This window comes from Centrocercus urophasianus, unplaced genomic scaffold, assembly GCF_019232065.1.
Source record: "Centrocercus urophasianus isolate 14NV4802_14NV808 unplaced genomic scaffold, USGS_Curo_1.0 seq_25, whole genome shotgun sequence".
Classification (NCBI taxonomy): domain Eukaryota; kingdom Metazoa; phylum Chordata; class Aves; order Galliformes; family Phasianidae; genus Centrocercus; species Centrocercus urophasianus.
Genome location: NW_024884811.1, coordinates 16,142,257 through 16,163,756, shown reverse-complemented (window position 1 = coordinate 16,163,756; position 21,500 = coordinate 16,142,257). Strand labels below are relative to the sequence as shown.

The window sequence follows — 21,500 nt, the reverse complement described above, 5'->3', positions numbered from 1 at the left end:
GTAGTCTTAATCCAAGTAATTCTGAATAAAAGTTTTTTAACAGGAATTATTGATTTGGGTGATCTATTCTCAACAGCAGCTTTTATAAAAATTAGTTTAAATGGCTAATATTTTGGCAGATCTTCTGTTAGGATACAAAGTATCTTAAAGTGTTTCTTCAAGTTTATGATACTTTCTATAATTTTAGATGTGGAAGATGAAGGGTGAATATTTCCCTGTTATAATTAAAAACTATTCTATAGTATTTTCCAAATTACAATGTAGCTGATAGTTTCTTTGAAAAAAAAAAAAAAAAAAAAAAACAGAACAGAAAAATCTATTTAATACGTGTAAGTCATTGCAAATATCCTGTCATTTGAAGTTTTGGGAAATTATACTCACAATACGTTTGTGTTGTTACCAACTCCCTGAATCAACTGGTACATTTTTTTGCAGTCAGTCTGAGTTTTTGTGATCAGCTGTGGTAAACACCTGACAGCTGAGTTATCTTTGGTGTCAATCTTAAAATATGTTTTTCTGATTAATTATAAGCTACCCGTTCATACTATATAAACTCACATAATAAATTTAATAATCACTCTCTTTGGGTGTGGAAAAAAATGGGGAGAAAAAGAAAATTGATTATTTTCAGTCATATTATTATTATTTGTATTGCAGAATCTAGTAGTTTCTTTCAGTATAAGTCCAGTAGCGGCGTTAAACACTTACTGACACATTTCAAGCCTCTTTTTCAGTACCAGACTATTTCAAATGTACACTCAAGTACTTATTTTTTTTCCAGATGTTATTAATCTTACACTTTTCTGAATGCGTATTAGCCAAAAATAATACCTTGTGACTTGCATAAAATTGTTGGCATCAATCCACACTCATGTCAACTGAAAACCTAAGTGAATAGCAAGTATTTTCAGACTGTTCTATCTTGAAAATGTATTGTCTGGGCATTCTAGCAATGTTTATTATGATTTCTTCACCTAAGAAAAAAGCCAAGCACTGGCAGCCTGGCATGCCTCAAGAATGATAAGTTTTTAATAAGAGTGCTGAGTTAAAGAAGCATATTTGATAAAATAAAATAAATAAAGTATGTACTATCAGCCTGTTGCTGATAGTAATTCCAGATTAGAATAAGCCTGGAAATATTTGTAAATTACCATAACATCCATTATGCCTAATCACTTCATAAATAAATACAATTCATGAAAAAAAAAAAAAAAAAAAAAAAAAAAAAAAAAAGCCACACCAAACATAACAGTAGGCACCACCCAAAATATCAAATAATTTTCAATTTTCTTTGAGAGCATTAACCAGGAATTAGGTAACTCTGTCCTGGATACATGAAAACTTGTTTCTGACAGATAACCTAGTTTAACTAAGGACAGATATGGTCGAGCAATTTTCTGATTAGAAAGACAAGAAATTCAAAAGGTGAGTACTTCAAATAAGAAACCTACCCCATTTAGAATTCATTTGTACCACAGGTTGGATAGAATTTTTAAAAATTGATCTTTCCTTTTTCTAGGGAAAATAGTTCAGATAGATTAAGGATTTGAACTTTTTTAAATTAATCTTTTCCACAACTTATTAAGAAGTACATATATCTGAGATATTTTAAGGAGCAGATATTTTACAGCTCAGAAATATTTTTTTCTGGTTTTAACTGATTAAATATAGGTCGCATTTTCATTTAAAGTAGTAGTAAGTTACATGGTATTAATTTACCTAATGCATATACCTTCAAAGCAAACTCTTATTAGAATATATGCTATAGCAATATATAACTTATGTTTACAAGTTCTGAAAAACACATATTCTACCAGGAACATGAATGTGTATAATATATTTCAGTAGAACTTTGATGTTCATGGTAATTAAATATTTAATTTATGGAATGATAGAATAGTTTAGATTGAAAGGGAATTTGTGGGCATGTAGTTCAACTTGTTTGCTCAAAGTGGATCTGACTTCTGAATAGATTGCTCCTTGTATTTTCCAGTCAGCTATCAAATATTTCCAAGGGTGGGTCTCCCTGTGAAATCTGTGCCTGTTCTTATCTACTCTCATAATGAATTTTTTTCTTTTTTCTTTTTTTAAGTGGAAATTCCTTTACTACTACATTCCTTCACTCCATTTACTACTACATTTAGGGTGTACTTTATTGAATATTTACAATTTACAAATATTTACAATATTTGTTATTGTATAATAAAGTACACCTAAATGAACAAAGGAATCTAATTGGGAGTGGTAATAACACACGTATCTAGCAAACAGCAATCTACGGATGTGCCACTTAAGAATAACTGAAACGAAACTAGTATTTTCCTGCATACTAAGAGGCTCTTATTACAGCATAAACAGCACACGTCCTTCATAGTACTTTCCTAGTGGTATAGGATGCAATAATCCAGTGGCAAAAGATGTGTTAAATTTTTCTGACTACAAGCTTTTATTATCATCTTTCTCCAGCTACAATTGTAAGGAAAAGCTGTATGCTTTTAACTCAACCAGAAGCTTCTAGTATTTCTGTTAAGGTTTTTATGATTTTGTCTTGTTGGGTATTGTTTTGTTTTGTTGTCACTATTGAATGTGTGTTAGGGAGATAAATGTATTTTAAATCTTTGTACAAATTTTCAAAGACGTGCGTGCTATACTGGGCAATAATACTGCCCCATCATTGGAGTGCTGAATGCTAGGATAATGGGTTTATATTCCAAAAAGTTATAGCTGATTCATTCTGTAGTATTAGTGAGATAACTTTTCGTGTTTGTGGGATTTTAAAGAATTATTCTAGATTTTGTAAAAATGATTGTAGGAGTTTTTGTCTGTCATCTAGGTCTTAGTGAATAGCAGTAAATCTTAATGATTATGAAAATTACATCTTTTAACGAGGCTGTAATGTAAGAATATTTTAATATTAGTACTGTTCAGATTTGGTTATTATATGACTTTATATAATTACATATGTGTAGTAAGATGAAATACAATATATATTGCCTAACTGTTTGATAATTTATTTGCACAGAGTATGACAGGGGAATGGTGTCCAACTGACAAGAACAGAGAAAACATATCTCCTCTTAATAACAACATATTGGGTCATGTGCTTCATAGACTGATGGAGATTTTCTATCCTTCAAAACCCAGATCTTCACTGCCTATAATTCCTCCGTTTCACATCAAGGGATGTATTCTGGGAAAACCTTTTAGTGGAAAAACTACCTGTGTAAATTTTCTTGAAAAAGGTAGAGTTTTGTTTAGCTTTTCATCTGAAAGCTCTTAAAGTTGACTCTTACAATAAAGTTTGTTTTTGCAAATCCTTTCATTACTAATCCTTGAACCTCACATGCAACTGTGTTTTACTGAGGTTCCTTTCAAGTCATTCATTCATTATCTTCTAGAATAAGATTAAAAACAGCTGACCTCTCATATAATGTTGTTATAATATTTCTTCTGTATTTCTTGAGGATTTAAAAATGCTTTTGATTTCTCTGATAATGTTTGTGATTGAAGAGACTAGCAGATACATATATATAAGATTGTGAATGCAGTGGTTACAGAGAAGAGACAGTGGAAACAACTTATATGAAAAGTCCAAACAAAAGGAACTGTGCATTCCTTCACATATAATGATACTCTCCTCCAATTACTGATTTAATTTCATTAATAGTCTCTCTTCATGTATGCTCAGCTCAAACTATAAAGCTATCTAATTTTTGTATATATTAGTTTGCAATATTCAGGTCCTGTCTGTTGATACTCTGGTTCAGGAGGCCATCCAAGCTTTTCTTAATAATGAAATGAAAACTGAATACAACTTGATTTCACAGGAAGCAGAGAGCTCTGCCAAACAAAACAAGGTAAGTGTTCTTGTTAATTTTGGCTTTGGCTGTCTCAGGGAAAAGTGAGTGTATAAGGAAAAAAGTACATTGTTTCAATTTCTTACTCAATTTCAGACTTAGAAGTTTTTTCTTAACAGACTTCAAGGTTCATCTTCAACTGACAGATTTGTTTTCCTGTATTGTGTATTTTTTTTTCTAATCTATTTATTTTCTTAACTGACAAAAGGTTCAGAGGAACTTCTCAGCATCATCAATGACATTTCTAACAAGAACATCTGCTAATGGAACTGGAGGTATTTGTGTGTGTGTGTGCATATACAAATTTAAATTAAATTTCATATAATTTAATTCTTATTAAATTTAAATTACAATTCCACTTTCTCCTGTCGACTTCATGTAGAATCCATGACATCTGAGTTTTCAGAATAGTTGCCATTATGAATTTTGTGTTTCTGTGCGTTCCCACTGTTTGGGAGAAGCAAGTGCAAACTGCTCCACGCAGGAAAGTGAGCCAGGAGATGATGCCAATAATAAGTCTGGCAGAGCCAACACCTCATCAATAAAGAGTGAACATATTGACTAAAGAGTAAGATTCAGAGACATTGACCAGCATAAGCCTCAATCTGATGATAAATGTACTGATGCAGTAAATGTGAGATTGAGCGAGAAAGTCAAGCCAGCAGATGTGGATCAGAATCAGAAGTGCTAACATGGGTGCTGCGCTCCTATAATGCACCACAGACAGTGTCTAGGTTGAAATCTTCATTCTGAAAGCACCTTCCAAAGGAATGTGAGGCAAGCCCTCCGTTTCCCTCACTTTACCTTTCTTTACAATAGCTCTTAACAACAAAGGAACTGATATTGGGCTCAGCTACTAAACTCAGAATCACAGAATGGTTGGGGATGGAAGGAACTTCTGAAGGTCGTCTAGTCCAACACTTTTCAAGGAAGGTTCAGTATTATATATTGTTTAGCACTGTGTTCACTTGGGAGTTAAATTTCACCTAGGATGAAAACTCCACAATCTCACTGGGTGGTGACTTATTCCAATTTTCTTTAACTCATATAGTTCATATTTTATCATTCAAATAGAATCCAGTGTGTTTCAGTTTGTTTCCATTGCCTCTTGTCCCTTTTTCACTTGGCATCATTGAGATGATTGTGGCTCCAGCTTTACTCCACTTTACAAATTCCCACTCAGGATTTCTTTTCCTGGGCTGAATAATTCCAGCTCTCAGCCTCTCCCTGTGTATCAGATGTTCTAACATCTTAATAATTGTTATGATCTTTTTCTGGATCTGCTGCAATGTATCCAGGTCTTTCTTGCCTCTGGAGAGCCTAGAACTGGACATAGCATTCTAGATATGGTCTCACTGAGGCTGAGTATAGGGAAAGTACGATCTCCTGGTGACGATGCTGTGTTTCATGTATTCCAGGATGCTTCTGACCTTCCTTAATGCAAAGATGAGTCTCTGGCTCAAAATAATCTTGTCCTCAAAGGTCTTCTCTGCAAAGTTGCTTGCAAAGCAATTGGCCTCTAGACTTCCTTGCTAGTCTCAGGAGCCTGAGATTCCTGAAGGCAGGTTGTACTTGTAGAGACCAAGAGAGAGGAGACATTAAGTATCTCTGTCCTGTGCTCCAGTCAGCAGCAAGCTCGTGTTTCCACTGGTCTTCATTTTGCTGTGGAGATACCTATAAAAGCTCTGGTTTTGACCATGTGCAAGAAAATGTCTTTTTCCCATGAGAGCATTGAAACTGATTGTCTTTTGGTCATAGGACAATAATAAGACATGTATTTTTATTATTTAGCTATAGTAAGAAATATTACAGATGTGGAATTGTTAAACTTTCAAATGTACCTATTTTAGGTAACTGTTCTGTCAAAAAGCATCCGTCTGATCAGGAAATTGTATCAGACCACAAAGAGAATGACATATCTGAGGTTTGTAGTCCATTTTAACTACTACAATATAAAGATAGATTATTCAGAATAGTATCATTAAACAACAGAGTGGTGATACACTACACGTTTTGCCTTTATTTACTGACCTGATTGCAAATATTTTCTGTGAGAAATACCAAAAGAGATTTTGTAAAAATCTATTTCCATGTATACTGGTTAGAGTTAGACCTACAGCTGGAATTCTATGTAAGTGTCATCCTGTTTGATCTCACAATTATGTAAGATAAGGTACTTTCTATATAATTTCTGAATTAGCAGAAATGTGTTCTGAATGTTGCTGGTGCCACACAAATATTTCAATCCATTGCAAGGTTTCTTTTCTTTACATTCAAAAATAATTAATTCTACAGTTCTCTCAACTTTATTTTTCTTGCTGAAATGTACTTAAAAAGCAAGTAAGATACCTATATAAACACTGATGTTAAATATTGCTACAGAAAACTTAACTTCTAGCATTTTCTTAAGCCGTCAGAAATCAAACCATCACCGAGTTTAGAGTAGAACATTAGGACAAAGGCACTTTTTTTTTTTTTTTTTGGTTTTCAATTCAACTTTTCAGTTGAATGAGGCCTCTAACATCAATTAAAACTATATCTGGTAGGTAGATCATACAATAAACATTAAAAATAAATAAATAACACAATCAAGACTAAATATAATCAAGGAATGCAGAAGTAAAGTATACAGGTTGCTCCAAAAGTTACGCCTTCTATTTATTTCTGTAGAAACTATAATAGATACAAAGAACAACTAACTGATAGAGCAAATTCTGAGCTACAGAACACTATTTTTATGAATAGCCACCACCATTAGGTATACATTTTCATCAGCAGTGAACAAGAGCCTGCATGCCATGCTCAGAAAAGTCTGCACCAGTTATGGTGAAACACTAACACTTTTGCCACTGCTGAAACACCCACCCACTACCTTGCTGTGCTTGTGTACACTGTTTGGTCTCCATATATTTTCAGCAAGCATCAATGAATGTCAGTGGGTGCCAGTTTTTTCCACGTGGAGGATTCAATTCCATACCTTTGCTTCACATGCCTTTCCTTCCATGTCAAGGCACCATTTTGTCAGTGTGCCCCTCTGCTGCCATCTGTCACATGCAAACAAAATGTAATTGAAATGCTGGTGAGAAGGTTCCTATTCTATTGCCATACCACCACTATCTGCTTCTGATGTCATGGACCAACACAACAAAATAGGAAGCATTACTTTCAGAGCAGCCATCACATAATGATGTTCATTTTGACTGTGAGTGTTGTCAACATCCTGAGCTTTTTGTTCTTACATGTTCTTTTAACTGCTTTGCACTCCTCCACAGCTATCTGTACGTGCCCAGCTTGGCGCTGCATCACAGAAATTTCTGAAGAAAGGAAAAAGTATCCCTGATGAATTACTAGTTGACATCCTATTGGAAGCCATTAAGTATGAAATTATGTAGCTTTTCTCCCCCTTAATTACTTGGAATGTAATTATCAATTTTTTAGGACCAGATTCAGTCATTTCTCTTTAGTCAGTACATTAGTGGAAAATTGGAGTGTGCTATGGGAAAGTGGGACTGATCAGTGATTTAATGCTCATTTGAAAGAAATAGAATCCAGCCCTATATTTTAAAAGCATTAGTGTACACCATTGCAGTAAGTAAAAAAATAAACAACTATCACATAGTCATTAGATGTAAGTAATGTCTATATTTTGTTTATCAGTTTTCAACTATTCAGAATGTGCTAGTATTTTTTCCTCTAGATTTAATGTGAGATACATAATACAAGCATTCATATTTCAACAATTATTTGTTTTTTTCTCTTCTTGCATTACAGAAAATTATCTCAAATATGCTCATATGCAATTAGCTCTTAAATTCTCACACGGATGTCATTTAAGTTATATTTACTCCCATTTGTACTTTAATGTTATAAAACAGTTTTTACTACTTGTTTTTTCAGTGCAGAAGTTGGCACTTTTTGAAAGCAATGAAATTATGTCTCTGATCACAGTACAGCTCTATAAAGATTGTTTTTGAAAACTATCAAGAAGCAAATATTGTTCTGTTTATCATTTTTAGCTCCTTTTCATGCAATTTCTGCCATAAAGTTCATTGTTTTGCTATTTTGATCATGATGCTGTCATTCAGAATAAACTACTAGGACAAGCTCTTCCTTAGGCGTTAATTTTATGCTATCAGTTTTTCTCTGCAAATGTCATTTTTCGTTTATTTTTAGCCACACACCACCAGAGAAGGGATGGATTCTGGATGGATTTCCAATGACGATTAATCAGGCAAGGCTATTTGAAAAAGCCTGTACAGGGATTGATTCAGATGAAACGGAAGCAAAATATGTGAACTGTGGAAAGCTCTCACTTGTTACAAATCCTAGAACTCCTAATGAGCCTCCTGTTGCCATACCTGCATTTGATGTTTCTGTATTATTGGATATTTCAGACATCACAGTATTGAAACGATTGGCTAGCTTGAAGCGTAAGTTTCTATCTACATTTAAACGAAGTCAAATGAAAAGCACATTTTTATGTAAGGGGAATATGAAAATTGTTATAAATATGGAAGCTTCTGAAATGTGAGTACTTTGCAATATGGTAGCAATTTGTGTATTTTAATTTAAACTACTAATATTTGTATTTTTTTATAATTATGAAGTTAGATTTTTTTTTTACTCTTATTTGTAAGACCTCTTTTACCTTTGTTCGCTTGTCTAAAGATGTATGACTGAATATAAGCAACACATTAATTCCAAGCATTATTTCAGGTTTTATTTGTACTTAACAATTTTAACCTTACATTATGCTAATTCAAACAAAATAGCATTATTTTGCCATTTCTTTTTACCTCATGTAATCTCATCCATTCATTTTGAAATATCATCCTGAGTGCTTCCAAGTTATCCTGAATACTTACGTTTGTTTCAGTCAAAGGCAGATTATAAGTGTGCAAGTTCATGTGTGTGGGTTTTTTCGTCCTGAAATTTCACTGAAGCCAGGGTAGCACAGTGGTTAATGTTAACTATCATATGAAGAAACAGTTGGGAAAAGTGTAACTTACAGCAGCTGCAGAAATATTACTCATTCCAAATGAGCATGTCTAATTAGTGTTTTTCTCCAGTGGATACATTTGGAAAGAGACATTAGGAAGAGTAAATAAAGGGATGTGCTAACTTTTAATTTGCTCAGAAATGCCAACATTCATTCCCCATTGATTATTGCCTTTGTCTTGTCTTAGTCAATGAACAACCAAAAATAGTTGATTTTGGACAAAAATGGCAAAAGCAACAAAGGGTTTTTGAAAGCTGTTTTATTTCTGGACTACTTATTTTTCATTGCTCTCACTCATCTTGGCAAAATACAAGTTCTTTTCACAAATATTTACCATATTGTCTAGATTATAAGGGGGTTACTCTTCATTGTTTTCACTGCAGCACTTACATAGCACATGGCTTGAGCTGAACATTGTTTTGCTTTTATATGTTGGCGGAAATGAGAATGATGCAAATTGTTGGAGGTTTTGCTAACTATACCATCAAGATGTATGTATTAGCACTGATATTCATGTTAGTTTTAAGACATTTTGTGCCAAAACATCTTTAAGATGTGATACTACATGATATAGTCTCAGGAATCCAAAAAAGATATTGTTTCTTAAGATGTCCCATGGTCATAGAAAAAGTCATTGAAACAAACAAACAAAAAAACACATCAGAAATCTATAAAAAATTATTTCTAATAGATTAAAGTGTTGGTATTATTTTTTAATCTTGAGAAGTCTCTGAGATAGAGGATACTTTTTCTTCAGATACAGTAGTAAATCTATCCATTCTGGAAACGAGTAGTTACTAAAAGAAAGATTCAGGTTAGACTGGAAAAAAAAAACAGAAAAGCCTTCAAACTGTAAGAATATATATGCCTGAAACTGCCCACCCATCACATTTCTACAACTACAGCTTTCTATGACTGCAAAGTATCAGTTGGGAAATGTATTGTTATAATTGACTTTGCATTCAAACAGAAGTCTCCGAATTCTTACCCAGCTCTATTTAGTAATTCTCTGATTTATTTCTGTCCTTTCCTTTCTTTGAGAAAGCTTTTAAATTTTTAAGGGAAGAGATGTAACATCGAGGAAATCTAAAAGCTTTCTTTTAACGTAGTTATCTTATTTAGGTCCTGTAGCTACCTTTTCAACATATGTTCATTTATGCTGTTTTCCTCAGCAGATAAATCAAAGTCCTCTCAAACTGAACAGGAGGACAACGGTCAAAATTCAGATGTTAAAATCGTAGAAGAGATGACTGACTTAGCAAGGGACCAGGTGCTGCATAGGTATGTTATATTAAGTACAATAAAGTTACTTCAGCCACATTATTAGGCATGGAATTAATCTGAAGCTCTTATGTGATCTACGATTGCACTATGAGTGCCTTATATTAAGATCTTACTTAAGAATTTCTCTGACTGAAGTCTAAGAGGTGCATAGATTTTTGGTGCAATGTAAATAATCTTAGAAATTAGGAATTCTTATGTTTTGCTTTTCCAAGGTATTTTGTCAAGGAAAATTTCTTTTCCAGGTATGAATTGAAAAAATAAAATATGTATATATGTATGTATATATGTATGTACTTCAGAGAACCTCTCATGGTTTTCTATATTTTATTCTATCATTAGATTAAAAAAAATTATAATGCTATTGTTAAATTTTGTGTGTAGAGGAAAATCAAGAGCAGCAACTTTAGCTTTTAAATCATAGGGTCATAGAATCATAACTCATTCAGGCTGGAAAACAACTTAAAGATCATTGAGTCCAACCCAACCTAACCATACTACTCTAACTATCAACCCTCTGCTAAATCATGTCCCTGAGCACCACATCCAAACAGTTTTTAAACACATCCAGGGATGGTGACTCAACCACTTCCCTGGGGAGCCTATTCCAGTGCTTAACAACCCTTTCTTTAAAGAAGTTTTTCCTGATATTCAACCTAAACCTCCCCTGGCGCAACTTGCGGCCATTTCCCCTTGTCCTGTCATCTGTCACCAGTGACAAGACACCAACCCTGCTCTCTCTGTAAGTACCTTTCAGATATTGGAAGAGAGCAATAAGGTCTCCCCTCAGCCTCCTTTTCCCCAGGTGAAACACCCCCAGTTCCTTCAGTCTCTCCTCATACACATATTCTCAAGCCCTTCACAAGCCTTGTTGTCCTTCTCTGGACCTGCTCCAGCACCTCAATGTCTTTTCTGTACTGAGGTTCCCAAAACTGAACACAGTACTTGAGGTGAGGCCTCACCAATGCCGAGTACAGGAGCAGGATCTAGTCCTGCTCACCTCTCCATTTCTGATACAAGCCAGGATGCCATCGGCCTTCTTGGCCACATGAGCACACAGTTGCTTTTAAATATTTGATAATATTAACTAGTTTAGACTATCATATTATTGGTTATAATTATTTTAGTCATGATGCAAGAAAACATAGGCTTAACTTCTGATATGAAAGAGTAAGAGCTATTTTCTTACTCTGAGGGGGTTTATGTCGTTGAAAATTTAAATATCTTCAAAAGTACTGCCTAGATTTGCTTTAGTATTGTATAGTATTTAGTATTTAGGTTAGATATTGTGATCTTTCCTTTGTTTATGGGAAAATATTTTCCTGTAGTTATTTCAGTTGTTCTATTTTAGAGGTATACACCAATATGACTTTTGCAGAATTTCAGGCTTCCTAGACACATGGCCAGAATTAGAGAACTGGTTTTCAGACCATCAAAACACTCTAGTGAAGGTCAGTGCAGAGACAGAAGAAAGTATTGTGTGCAAAACTGTAAAGGAAATTCTGATTGAAGAAATTGACAAAAAGCAGAATAAAAGTAAGTTTTTCCCTTTCTACTTTTTACGGTTCACTAAGAAAAGACTGTTTTTGATGGATAACACTAATCATTAAAATATAAAACTATGTGGAAAAACTAGCATTTTCACCATACCTACAAGGCTTCAGGGATTTATGAGTTATTGATAACTGCACTGGAATTTTGAAATTTTCTGTCGTATTTTTTACATTTCACAGGATATGGACCAGTTTCACATGGCTATAAAGATAATTTGAGAAAAGATTTCAAAATATTTAAAATAAACTGTCAGTTGGATATATTTAAATTCACTGAAGAATTACTAAATTCAGTCATTTCTTCCAGATTTAAATATTACAGCTAGCATCAACACTGTGTGGGATAGCACAATGACAAAGGAAGGATAATTTGCCATTATAAACATATACTCATTTATCAGAAATGTAAAAACATGGATAACTCAGTACGCCGTGTTTGCATCTTTTGGTGCATCTTATTGCATGTTTCTTCTTAATCCATGCAATTAACATATGTGCATACAACCCTATACAACAGAATCATTTAAAAAGAAGGGAAAAGGATGAATTCCAAAGAAAAAGTTGTATCCAGTAAACAAGGATTAGATTTTTAATAACTCTTTTCTTCAGAGTTATTAGAAGAAAGACTTGATGTGGCCTTCACCACATTATTCTTTCTCAATCTCACATGGAAACCATGCTTACAACTGTTTCTTAATTAAGCAGTGTCCTTGAAATCATGATAGTTTTAATGAATCTAAGAATTGTATCAACACCAATGACTTTGCTTTACCTGGTAAAGAATGCTTTGAATAATCATACTAATTCACTATGTTACTGTTTCTCTCACAGAGATGGTTTTGGAAAAGTAGCAATCCTGCAAAATACAATCTAACTGGAAACAGATTTCTAAAAACTATGGCATCACATAATTGCTCAGCATATGTTCTTATGAAAAATACACAAATGATGAGACTCTGAATCTTTATGTTAGTCTGAATTTGTCAGATTAACATAAATATCTATTTCTGTTTACTGATACTTAAAATAATTATGGAGGTACTAATTGTGTGTTCATACACAAGGGTCTGTACGAGAAAAATCACCAGACGAAAAGGCTTTGCCAGTTAAACCTCAAGATCTGCTTTCTCCTATTCCTGTGACACCACTACTGATTAAGCCAGGAACGGGTGAATGGATTTATGTAGATGAGCCACTTCCCAAGGTACCTTCAGGGTTAAAAGTCTTAGATATCAAAGTATATATTTACCTTTATGTTTTATGCATATTCTACCTAAACTTTTTTTCTCAGCACATTATTTTCTTAAATATTTTACAGTGAAAAGTACACTAATGCTGTGTATTTGTACTAGAAGTACAAATACTTTTTCGTACCAAAATATATAAGAAAGAAATACACTTGAAAATTTTGATCATTGCCTTTTGCTAAGTTCTTCACAGTGATGTTGAAGAACAGTGCACAAAGGCCAAAACAAGCTTCCTGGAGTCATGTCATGACCCATCTACTCAGGTTTCATGACCCATCTACTCAGGTTCTTGCCTTTGGCGGTGGCTGGGCACTGGTCCTGCAGAAAGAATGTAAGAATGGCAAGAGTGTGCACTGATATTTCTCCTAGGATACTTTCCTCTAACACTCTCCAGGACATCTTTTTATCTGCTAGTAAAGTGAAATGTATGGGATTCCCGATGTAAGTTTATAGGTACATCTTTGTATTCAGTAAATCTCAACAGTATTTTTTTCCATGATTGTCTTTTCTCCTTTTTTTTGGAAGCAATTTACTTCATAGTCTCCGCAGTATAGTGTTTTTATGTGATTATTTAGTGGTTTTATGATTTTTGGTTATCAGTGTTCCACATGATAATATCACATGGCACTGGGCATTAAAGAGTTAATGCTCCAAATCCAGGCACCTGTCTGAAAGAGAAGAAGAACTGCATACCCCAGAACACCTTGCATTTAGAGAGGAGATATCACCTCTGGCAAGGTCACAAGACCTCCCTTTTTTTTCAGCTCTCCTCCCTGCTGCTTGACCCGACTGTGCATCTCACCTCAGTTTTATAGCAAGACCTTTCCACCTTTTGGACTCCCTCTCTCATTATAATTGATTTATTAGCTTCAATTCTACTTATATCGTAGTATATTGTATTATAATGTGTTATCTTACATTCTGATATACCATATTTAGAAAATTAGTTTGTTTCTCCTCAGATCGCTGCCATTGTTTTTAATAATTTGGAGCCCCCTATTTCCCTTTCCAGAAGTGTGGATTCGTGAATCCCTTCACCCTGCAAGTCACAGAACGGGGCCAAACCAACCCATAAACTGTTGACATGTGGCCTGTATAATTATGCTTTTTATGAAGAGAAAAGAAATAACACTTTGCTTTAAATCTATTTTACTTGGTTTACTGGATGACCCTAAGTTCTTGTATTGTGTGATTCAATGAATAGTAATTCTGTATTCACTCTGTGAAATTATTTGTGATGTTACAGGCATCTATCACATACTCCTACTTCATTTTGCCTCTGCGATGCTTTTCAAATCAAGACATAATGTTAACTCTACTCATGCAGAAATGATTCCATATATTCAGTCATGATTTTTGCCTTTTGGTCTGTCTGTTCTAGCTTTACTGATTTTTTAACTTTATTCTTTTGGATGGGGAGATGGGTCTGCATGCAGTAACTGAGATACAGATTTGAAGGATTCTTAATGATGCTTTGTATTTTGTTCTGTATTCTGTTCCTTATGTTTTCCAGTTTTGACTTTATGACTGCAGTTAACTGGCATACTCTGAATCACCTTCTGAGTGATTAAAGTCTGCAACTCATCTTGTTGCCTTTCCACTTGTCATGCATTTCTTTGGCATTTTTTGACAGTCAGTCAGTAAAATGTTGCTTTTGAAACACTCAACAGTCACTCTTAATTTCTACTAGTTTAAACAGTCGTGTACTGCCTAACAACTTTCTGAATTTATGAATCTATCAAAAAACACCGATATCAGCAGTGTTTTTGGGGAACTTCCTATTCATCTTGAATACTGCCACATTTTTTTTTCAAAGAAATGCACAGGGTAACTTTCTGTTGGATAAGTTTATAATAAGTTGTTGATGATTCCAAAACAAAATAAATGAAAGAAGTCAGTAGTCAGTAGTATGATATCATGAAATAATCTGTTATTTGTTAATGATATATCTAAATGAGTTGCCAAGAAATGTATTGATTTTGATGTTTTTTAAAATATTCACAGGAGATACCTGATTTTTTAGTACCTTACTGGGAAATGGTAGAAAATGTGTATGTGAATACCATCAAAACTGTACTTAGATGTCTAAGGGATGAACAGTACTCCATGATACATTATTTAGCAGATATTAGGTGAGTAGAAATAGCTTAGTATTTCAATATCCATATTTTATATTTTTCCTCTGCCATTGTTTTGTAACATTATTTTTGCCATAATTTACAGAAAAAATTTCCAAGATTATTTAAAGCATCCAGATCATAAGCAGGAGTTTGTATCCCAGTGGCAATCAGATTTTAATTCAGTTTCTGATGACCTGAGGGAAGATGAGGAAACAAAAGCAGAACTACACCAAAGACTGACTGTAAGTAAATTGAAGAAGAAACAATAGGACCTATGAAGCACTATCCTTGTTAAAGCAAAAAATGGAATGGAGCCTTGTAAATAGAATAATGTTTAAGCTATGACTTAATTTCTCAGAATTGTTTGTATTGCATATCCCCTTTCTCTTTATGTTTGCATTTATTATCAAACCATTTAAGTGGAAGGTCGCTGACACTGTTATGAGCTTAGCTATTTGTATTCTAATTCTATGTCTAGCTTCAATAGCTCTCTGCCTGGGAAAAGCCTAACTCTGTCCTCTATGTTTATCATAGACCTCTGGATTATTTTGTCAGATTCATTTGTAAAGCTGTTTTCTGTCATCTGTCTGTAATCATAGAAGTCTTGGACCAGGCTTTGACATTTATAACAATTTAGAAAAAACAACGCCTACAATAAATGAGTGTGTGTCTCATGCACAGGCAAAAATATAGTTTCTAATAGTAAAAAAAAAAAATGTATTTACAGTTTTTTCGTAGTTATTTCTCATATTTTATTTTTTATTTTAGGATTTAAGGGATCTTCTGTGGGATATCTGTGATAAAAGAAGGGAAGAAGCAGAGCAGGAACGTACTGATATCATGAATGATGGCTGGTTGCGAGATCATAAGGGGATTGCAATAAACCATTTTTTTTCACTTATGCAGGTAAGGTACAGAGCTCTACTATGGATTTTGCAATTGAAGGAGACAATGAATTGGAATTGAAAGACAGTAAGCCTCAGAGGAGTTTCACGCATTTGGCTCTGAATATGTTAGGAATCAAGAATTAGATGAGCAAATGTTCATGCTGCTTCTAACTCTGCCTAGAAAGCCTAGAGATATTTAGTCTAGAGACCAGGATGGCATTAGATGGCATTCATCATGTTTAACCATTTAATAGGCAAAAAACTTTAAGAAAAATACAATTACTGTTGTCCACTGTCAAGCATTTTCAATCTGTGATGTGTATTGCTGCTTTTTGAGTTTTATCAGTCCAGTGAATGTTTTGAGATTTGTAACAGAGATGTTAGAACTGTTTATACATCCATAATCATATTTACATCATATCCGTTTTGTGGATTACAAAATTTACTGCTGTTGTAGACCTCCCTACTGTTCAGGTTGTCTTGTATTTCCCAAATCAAAAAATTCTATCAGTTGTAACTTGAAATTTTACCTACTGTCTAAAAAAAAAGTTGCAAGGAGTTTTTTGGAGAAAATCATGTTTGTTTTCCTTGATAAAATTCATTCAAATCTTTCACAAGTTTTTAATGAAATCATCTTCACTTTGTTAGATCTTTCCTTCCCCACATTATGCCTTTCCTCTCATTCAGCGAGACCATGAATTACTTCAGTTCTTGAAGTAAAGTAAGATTTATTTTTCTGTGACTGCATAAATTAGGCTTAGGGGTGGAATGCACAAACTTGTCTGTAAATGGAGTGACCTTGTTGTGAAGGTTTGGGCAACTTTAAAGGAGGCAATGAAAAAAGTGTTTTAAATACATGCCATGCTATGCTAATTTGGTTGAAAAATCAGGCCTAACCACTTCTGGCTTAACAATCAAGGGAGCCACTTTTTTATCTCAGATGTGTGTTGGAGTAATCTGAATAAAATTTCTGATACATTCATCTGCAATAGCATGGAAATTATTAACTCTGTTTTAAAAGAGCCTAAATAATGCCATAAATAAAGACTAAAACAATAGGGTTTATTGTTTTACTATATATCCTTACTATCCTGTAATTTATATGATTGTCTATTTAAAAACTTTATCTTAACATATGAATAAGTAAGTGAAAGTAAAATAACATCACAGTGGCAGAAAAGCCATTTGAGATGACTAATGTGTTAAAAATACATAGTAGTTATGTTTTCCCTCCCTAAGAGGCCCCTACTTTTTTATTTTCATAACAGTACACCATAGTTCCCCAAATTAAATAATTAAATGAATAATTAACGCTGAAAATGCAAAACTAAAAATGTAAAATATATGTTATGGTTTTGTTTGAGAAACGGTCAGAAATAGGCTTCCTTGGTCTTGAGATCTCCTTTTGTGGGAAGTTAAATGTATCCCCCACGTGGTTCTGTTACTGTATAAACAATAGATTTGTGTAAATTCTACTTAAGAACATCTTAACTTTAGTAAGGTTAAATCAGATTACTCTCCACCTTTCTCTGTGCACTGTAATAGAAGATATTTTCTTCTTTGCTTATGGATAAGAGCTGCTTTACACCACAAAGGTTTTATTCTTTGTTTTGTGAATGTGGTTTTGTGCATTTTCCCATGAATATTTTGTACTGTTTTGGCAGTTAGATGCTAACATTTGTCTGTATCAATAAATCAAAACATGACAGGTGTTAAATGTTTTTTGAATCTTACTTGATTTCTCCTGAGAGAATTTGCAGAAAAAGGTCTTCGAGATACTTAGCTCATAAAACCTGTTGATCTCTTTGACAAGGATAAACTGTATGACCTTTTACACTGTCTTTTCCATCATTTAACTCTTTTTATGAGTTAACTCTTTTTTTAATGTTAACAAGGATTTTGATTATTTCAAATGAAGCAATTTCTATAATTTTTTTGTACTTGTATGTACTTGTTAGTATAGAAATAAATATAAATCCAAATATATTTAAATTTAATGTGTTAAACATTATTTATTGCAAATATTTTTCCTATTCTAATGAGAATTTTATTACTGTTGGAAATTCTTGTGTGAAAATTAAGAAAGTAAATTTGTGGACATTGATGTGAGTAAAAGTGTGCATTAAATACAGTATAAAAATTCAAACAAATGTAGTTGTTCATTGTTTTCCCCATTACTCTTACTATTTGTAATTGCTTTTGCCACTATGTATTTAAAAATGTAATAGAACTTGTTTTGAATTTCAGTCTTTCTGTCTTTTCTTATTGAGGTTGAAGTGGATCGTTTTCAAGATACAAAGAGACTTCTTCATGACTACTACAGAGCAATGGAAGGAAAAATCCCAACAGAAGACAGACAAGTTTTTACTAGACTCCCATTGCTAGATATTGTCGATAAAGAGCAGAAAGAAGATCAGAATGAATCAAGAAGGTAGAAATACACTATTAACTGTACAAATATCAACAATTATAACGCACTCATGGCTTTGTGGGTATATGTGGAAATAAATGCGGGCATATTTCAAAGAATGGGGAAATAAGATTGTTTAAATAGTAATTATAGTTAAATAATTGATCTTGTATCATCTTATAGGATTCATTTATTCTTAAATTTTGACTGATTAAACCTAATCATTTTCACTAGTACATCTCTGAATTATAAAGCATTTTGAAAGCTGCCTTAGAAAGAAATTTGCTATAGGAATATTTCCTACTTTACTCAGTATTGCTGATGGCTTTCAGCATAGTTATCACAAAACTAAGCTAGTATTATTTTAGAACATCAATAGGCTTTAAATTTGCACAAATGAACATAATTAAATTACTCAAGTAACAACAAATGTAAATCAGAACATCCTAGGAACAGTAGTTCTACATTAAAAGTAAGGGATACTCTTAAATAATTTCAGAATATCAAAAATTCCATCAACAGTAAAACCTTTTGCGATTACTTACAGTTCATTTAGAAAGTAATGAGGTTATGCTTCTAGCTCATTTGGAATATATCATCAAATCACACAGTCATTTGACTTAGTTCTATCCATCCATTTATCTCCTTATCTTCTGTTTTTAAACTAGCCAACTTTCCTGTCATCCACATGTTTTACCTCTTTTGGTCATAAGTCCGTCCTTTTTCTGTTACTACAGCAAATTTTGCAAATAGCATTCTCATTGTCTTGACATGTTCTCTAATGTTGTAACAAATTACCTCTTTATGAAAGGGGAATGTGATTTACGCCTTGTATTTTATTTTTCAGAATTCCTCTAGTTCCTTATAACCTGCCTTCACCAGAAACAAATATTACCAAATCAAAAAGCAAGGGAACTCTACTGAAGAGTGTTAAGGATGAGAATTCTTCTGAAAATGTAGTGGTTGCTTTTGGGAAAGATGAAAATGTTATTTCTGATACATGGCAAACAGCAGTAACAGCAGTATCTGATATGGTAGGGACTGTTTTATTTAAATAGATATCTATGGATAAAACAGTAAAGGCCTTCCATTCAGCATGCATTACAATGTGTATGTTAGTTTCACATCTAATGCTGAATCACAGAGAGTTTTCAACTAGCAGTGGTTATGCCTCAAATTAACGTCATCCACTATATTTCCATTGAAAATATTTGCATTTCTGTATGAATGGTGTTAAGACCTGTATATTAAAAGATCTGCAGTGCCTTTGTATTTTCATTCTGAACCCTATCAAATACTTTGAATGTTGGTTTTATATATTTGCTTTTTCCATGATAATCTTTTCCCTTATTCCTCAGTAGAAATAGGAAAAGGACATGTTTAATCATGGGATGCGACTTTTACTCACAACTTTCACAACTTCAAAAGCTGTGTTAACATTCTCTTCTATACATAATTTAATACAACATGTTGCTTTTCAGATCGTTGGTTTCAAGGTTGTTTTTTTTTCATTTTGGTCATTTTAAAACACACAGACTTTTGCACTCTTATAGTAGCTTACATTCTTAGATTTCACATCTGATTCTTATATTTCACACTTTTCCCTTCAGTGAAGTTAGTGAGGTTACAAGAATTAGAACTACTGTTATTGTGTTTAATTTTTTCAGTATAATTTTATTTTTTGATAAATAATCATAACATAATCAATATATTACTTAAAATATCTCTTAATTATATATGTTTGTCATAGCAAGTAGTTGCAGTAAATTTAGTCTATCTAAAACAGTAATTGCATAGTATTGATAACATTTATTTGACTGTGTGAATATGGTGTATAGGTAAGAACAGAAGTACAGTCAAAAGAAGTGAAGGAAGAAGGAGAAAAGCAGCTACAAGTGAAAGAAGATCTGAAGTCTTCTCAGACAATGTTAAGCAGGTCTACTGGGAAGGATGCCAAAGACACCAAAAAATCCCCCAAATCACCTACTAAAAAGAAAGGTATTTGAAATACTGACTTTGTTATAGGACTGCTTGAAATTACTGAAACATAGATACGACAATCATATGAAAAGGGATAACCTGTGACATTTAATTTGCATTTAATTTTTTCCTTGAAATTTTAAATGTGATATAAAAGTGTGAAAAGTTGATAGTCATAAAGGAATGCAAAAGCTGTTAAATGACTGTTGGGTTTCTTTAGTTATATGTGATATTGTTGCTATTTTTTAAGAATTAATGGTCAAAATGGAACTTCGAAAGTTGATATGAAATCTTTCATGCGGAATTTCATGCAACCTTCAAAGCAACATAATAAAATAATACCTTTATAATATCTATACATAGCTATGTAGGTTAAAGCAAGATTTTCTCCAGAAGGAACACCTATCACTCAGAGCAAGCTTGTTTATATGCAAGTTGTTATAAAATGGTAAATTTTAAGGTGAAACCATCTGTTTTGACTCACGACAGAGACAATTGTATTCAGCAATGATATTCCATTCAGAAATACATTTTAGAGAGCTGTTTTAATTTTTTTAATTTTTAAAACAAATGAATATGTTGGCGTGGTTTTATGCAGTCTTAGCACGTCTTGCAAATGTAGATCATATGTTAAGAAATCTTCCTGCTACATTAACAGAAGCAGTCTCAGTAACCTTGTATCTGTATGCTCATGAAGGATCATATCAAGTAAGATGGAAAGTAACATTTCAAAAATGTCTTATGAGTGCCTGTGTGCAGACACAAATTTACCACCAAAGTCCAAAGATTTTGAGGGAGACTATTTTTTTTGCAGGACCTTCTTCTACTGCCTCAGCAACTGAAGGCAGTCCAGTTCCTTTAACCTCTGAAGAACTGAAGAAACAAAAACTGACACTTAAAATACAGCAAGAATACTTTGCTGCCCTGAAACATGAGGGTATGTTTCTATTTGGTGTTGATCGTTCTTCCTAATTTAGGTATTGTGATAGTCAGGCTTCTACAGTATAGAATGCTAAATACACTAATTGAAACAAAATTGAACACAGAATTTGCTAATTTTCAAGATTGATAACAATATATAGATTCTGGTACTCTTCTCTTGTTCTTCCTTTCTAAGGCTCTTAATGCCTTTCAGTGCCTGTTCCATGTCTCTGTCAATGCATTAC

The 21,500-nt window shown here is 33.3% G+C and overlaps 1 protein-coding gene across 1 annotated transcript in view; it reads left to right on the top strand.

Annotated features, from left to right (window-relative positions):
• Positions 1–21,500, top strand: part of SPEF2 (sperm flagellar 2) — a 47,224-nt gene that overhangs the window by 16,646 nt on the left and 9,078 nt on the right. The window contains 16 exon segments of the mRNA XM_042825864.1: positions 3,023–3,242; positions 3,727–3,857; positions 4,066–4,132; positions 5,708–5,781; positions 7,130–7,233; positions 8,031–8,287; positions 10,029–10,137; positions 11,516–11,673; positions 12,755–12,894; positions 14,942–15,069; positions 15,161–15,299; positions 15,826–15,963; positions 18,215–18,375; positions 19,202–19,388; positions 20,193–20,352; positions 21,149–21,271. Of these exon segments, the coding sequence (XP_042681798.1) occupies positions 3,023–3,242; positions 3,727–3,857; positions 4,066–4,132; positions 5,708–5,781; positions 7,130–7,233; positions 8,031–8,287; positions 10,029–10,137; positions 11,516–11,673; positions 12,755–12,894; positions 14,942–15,069; positions 15,161–15,299; positions 15,826–15,963; positions 18,215–18,375; positions 19,202–19,388; positions 20,193–20,352; positions 21,149–21,271 (2,296 nt within the window).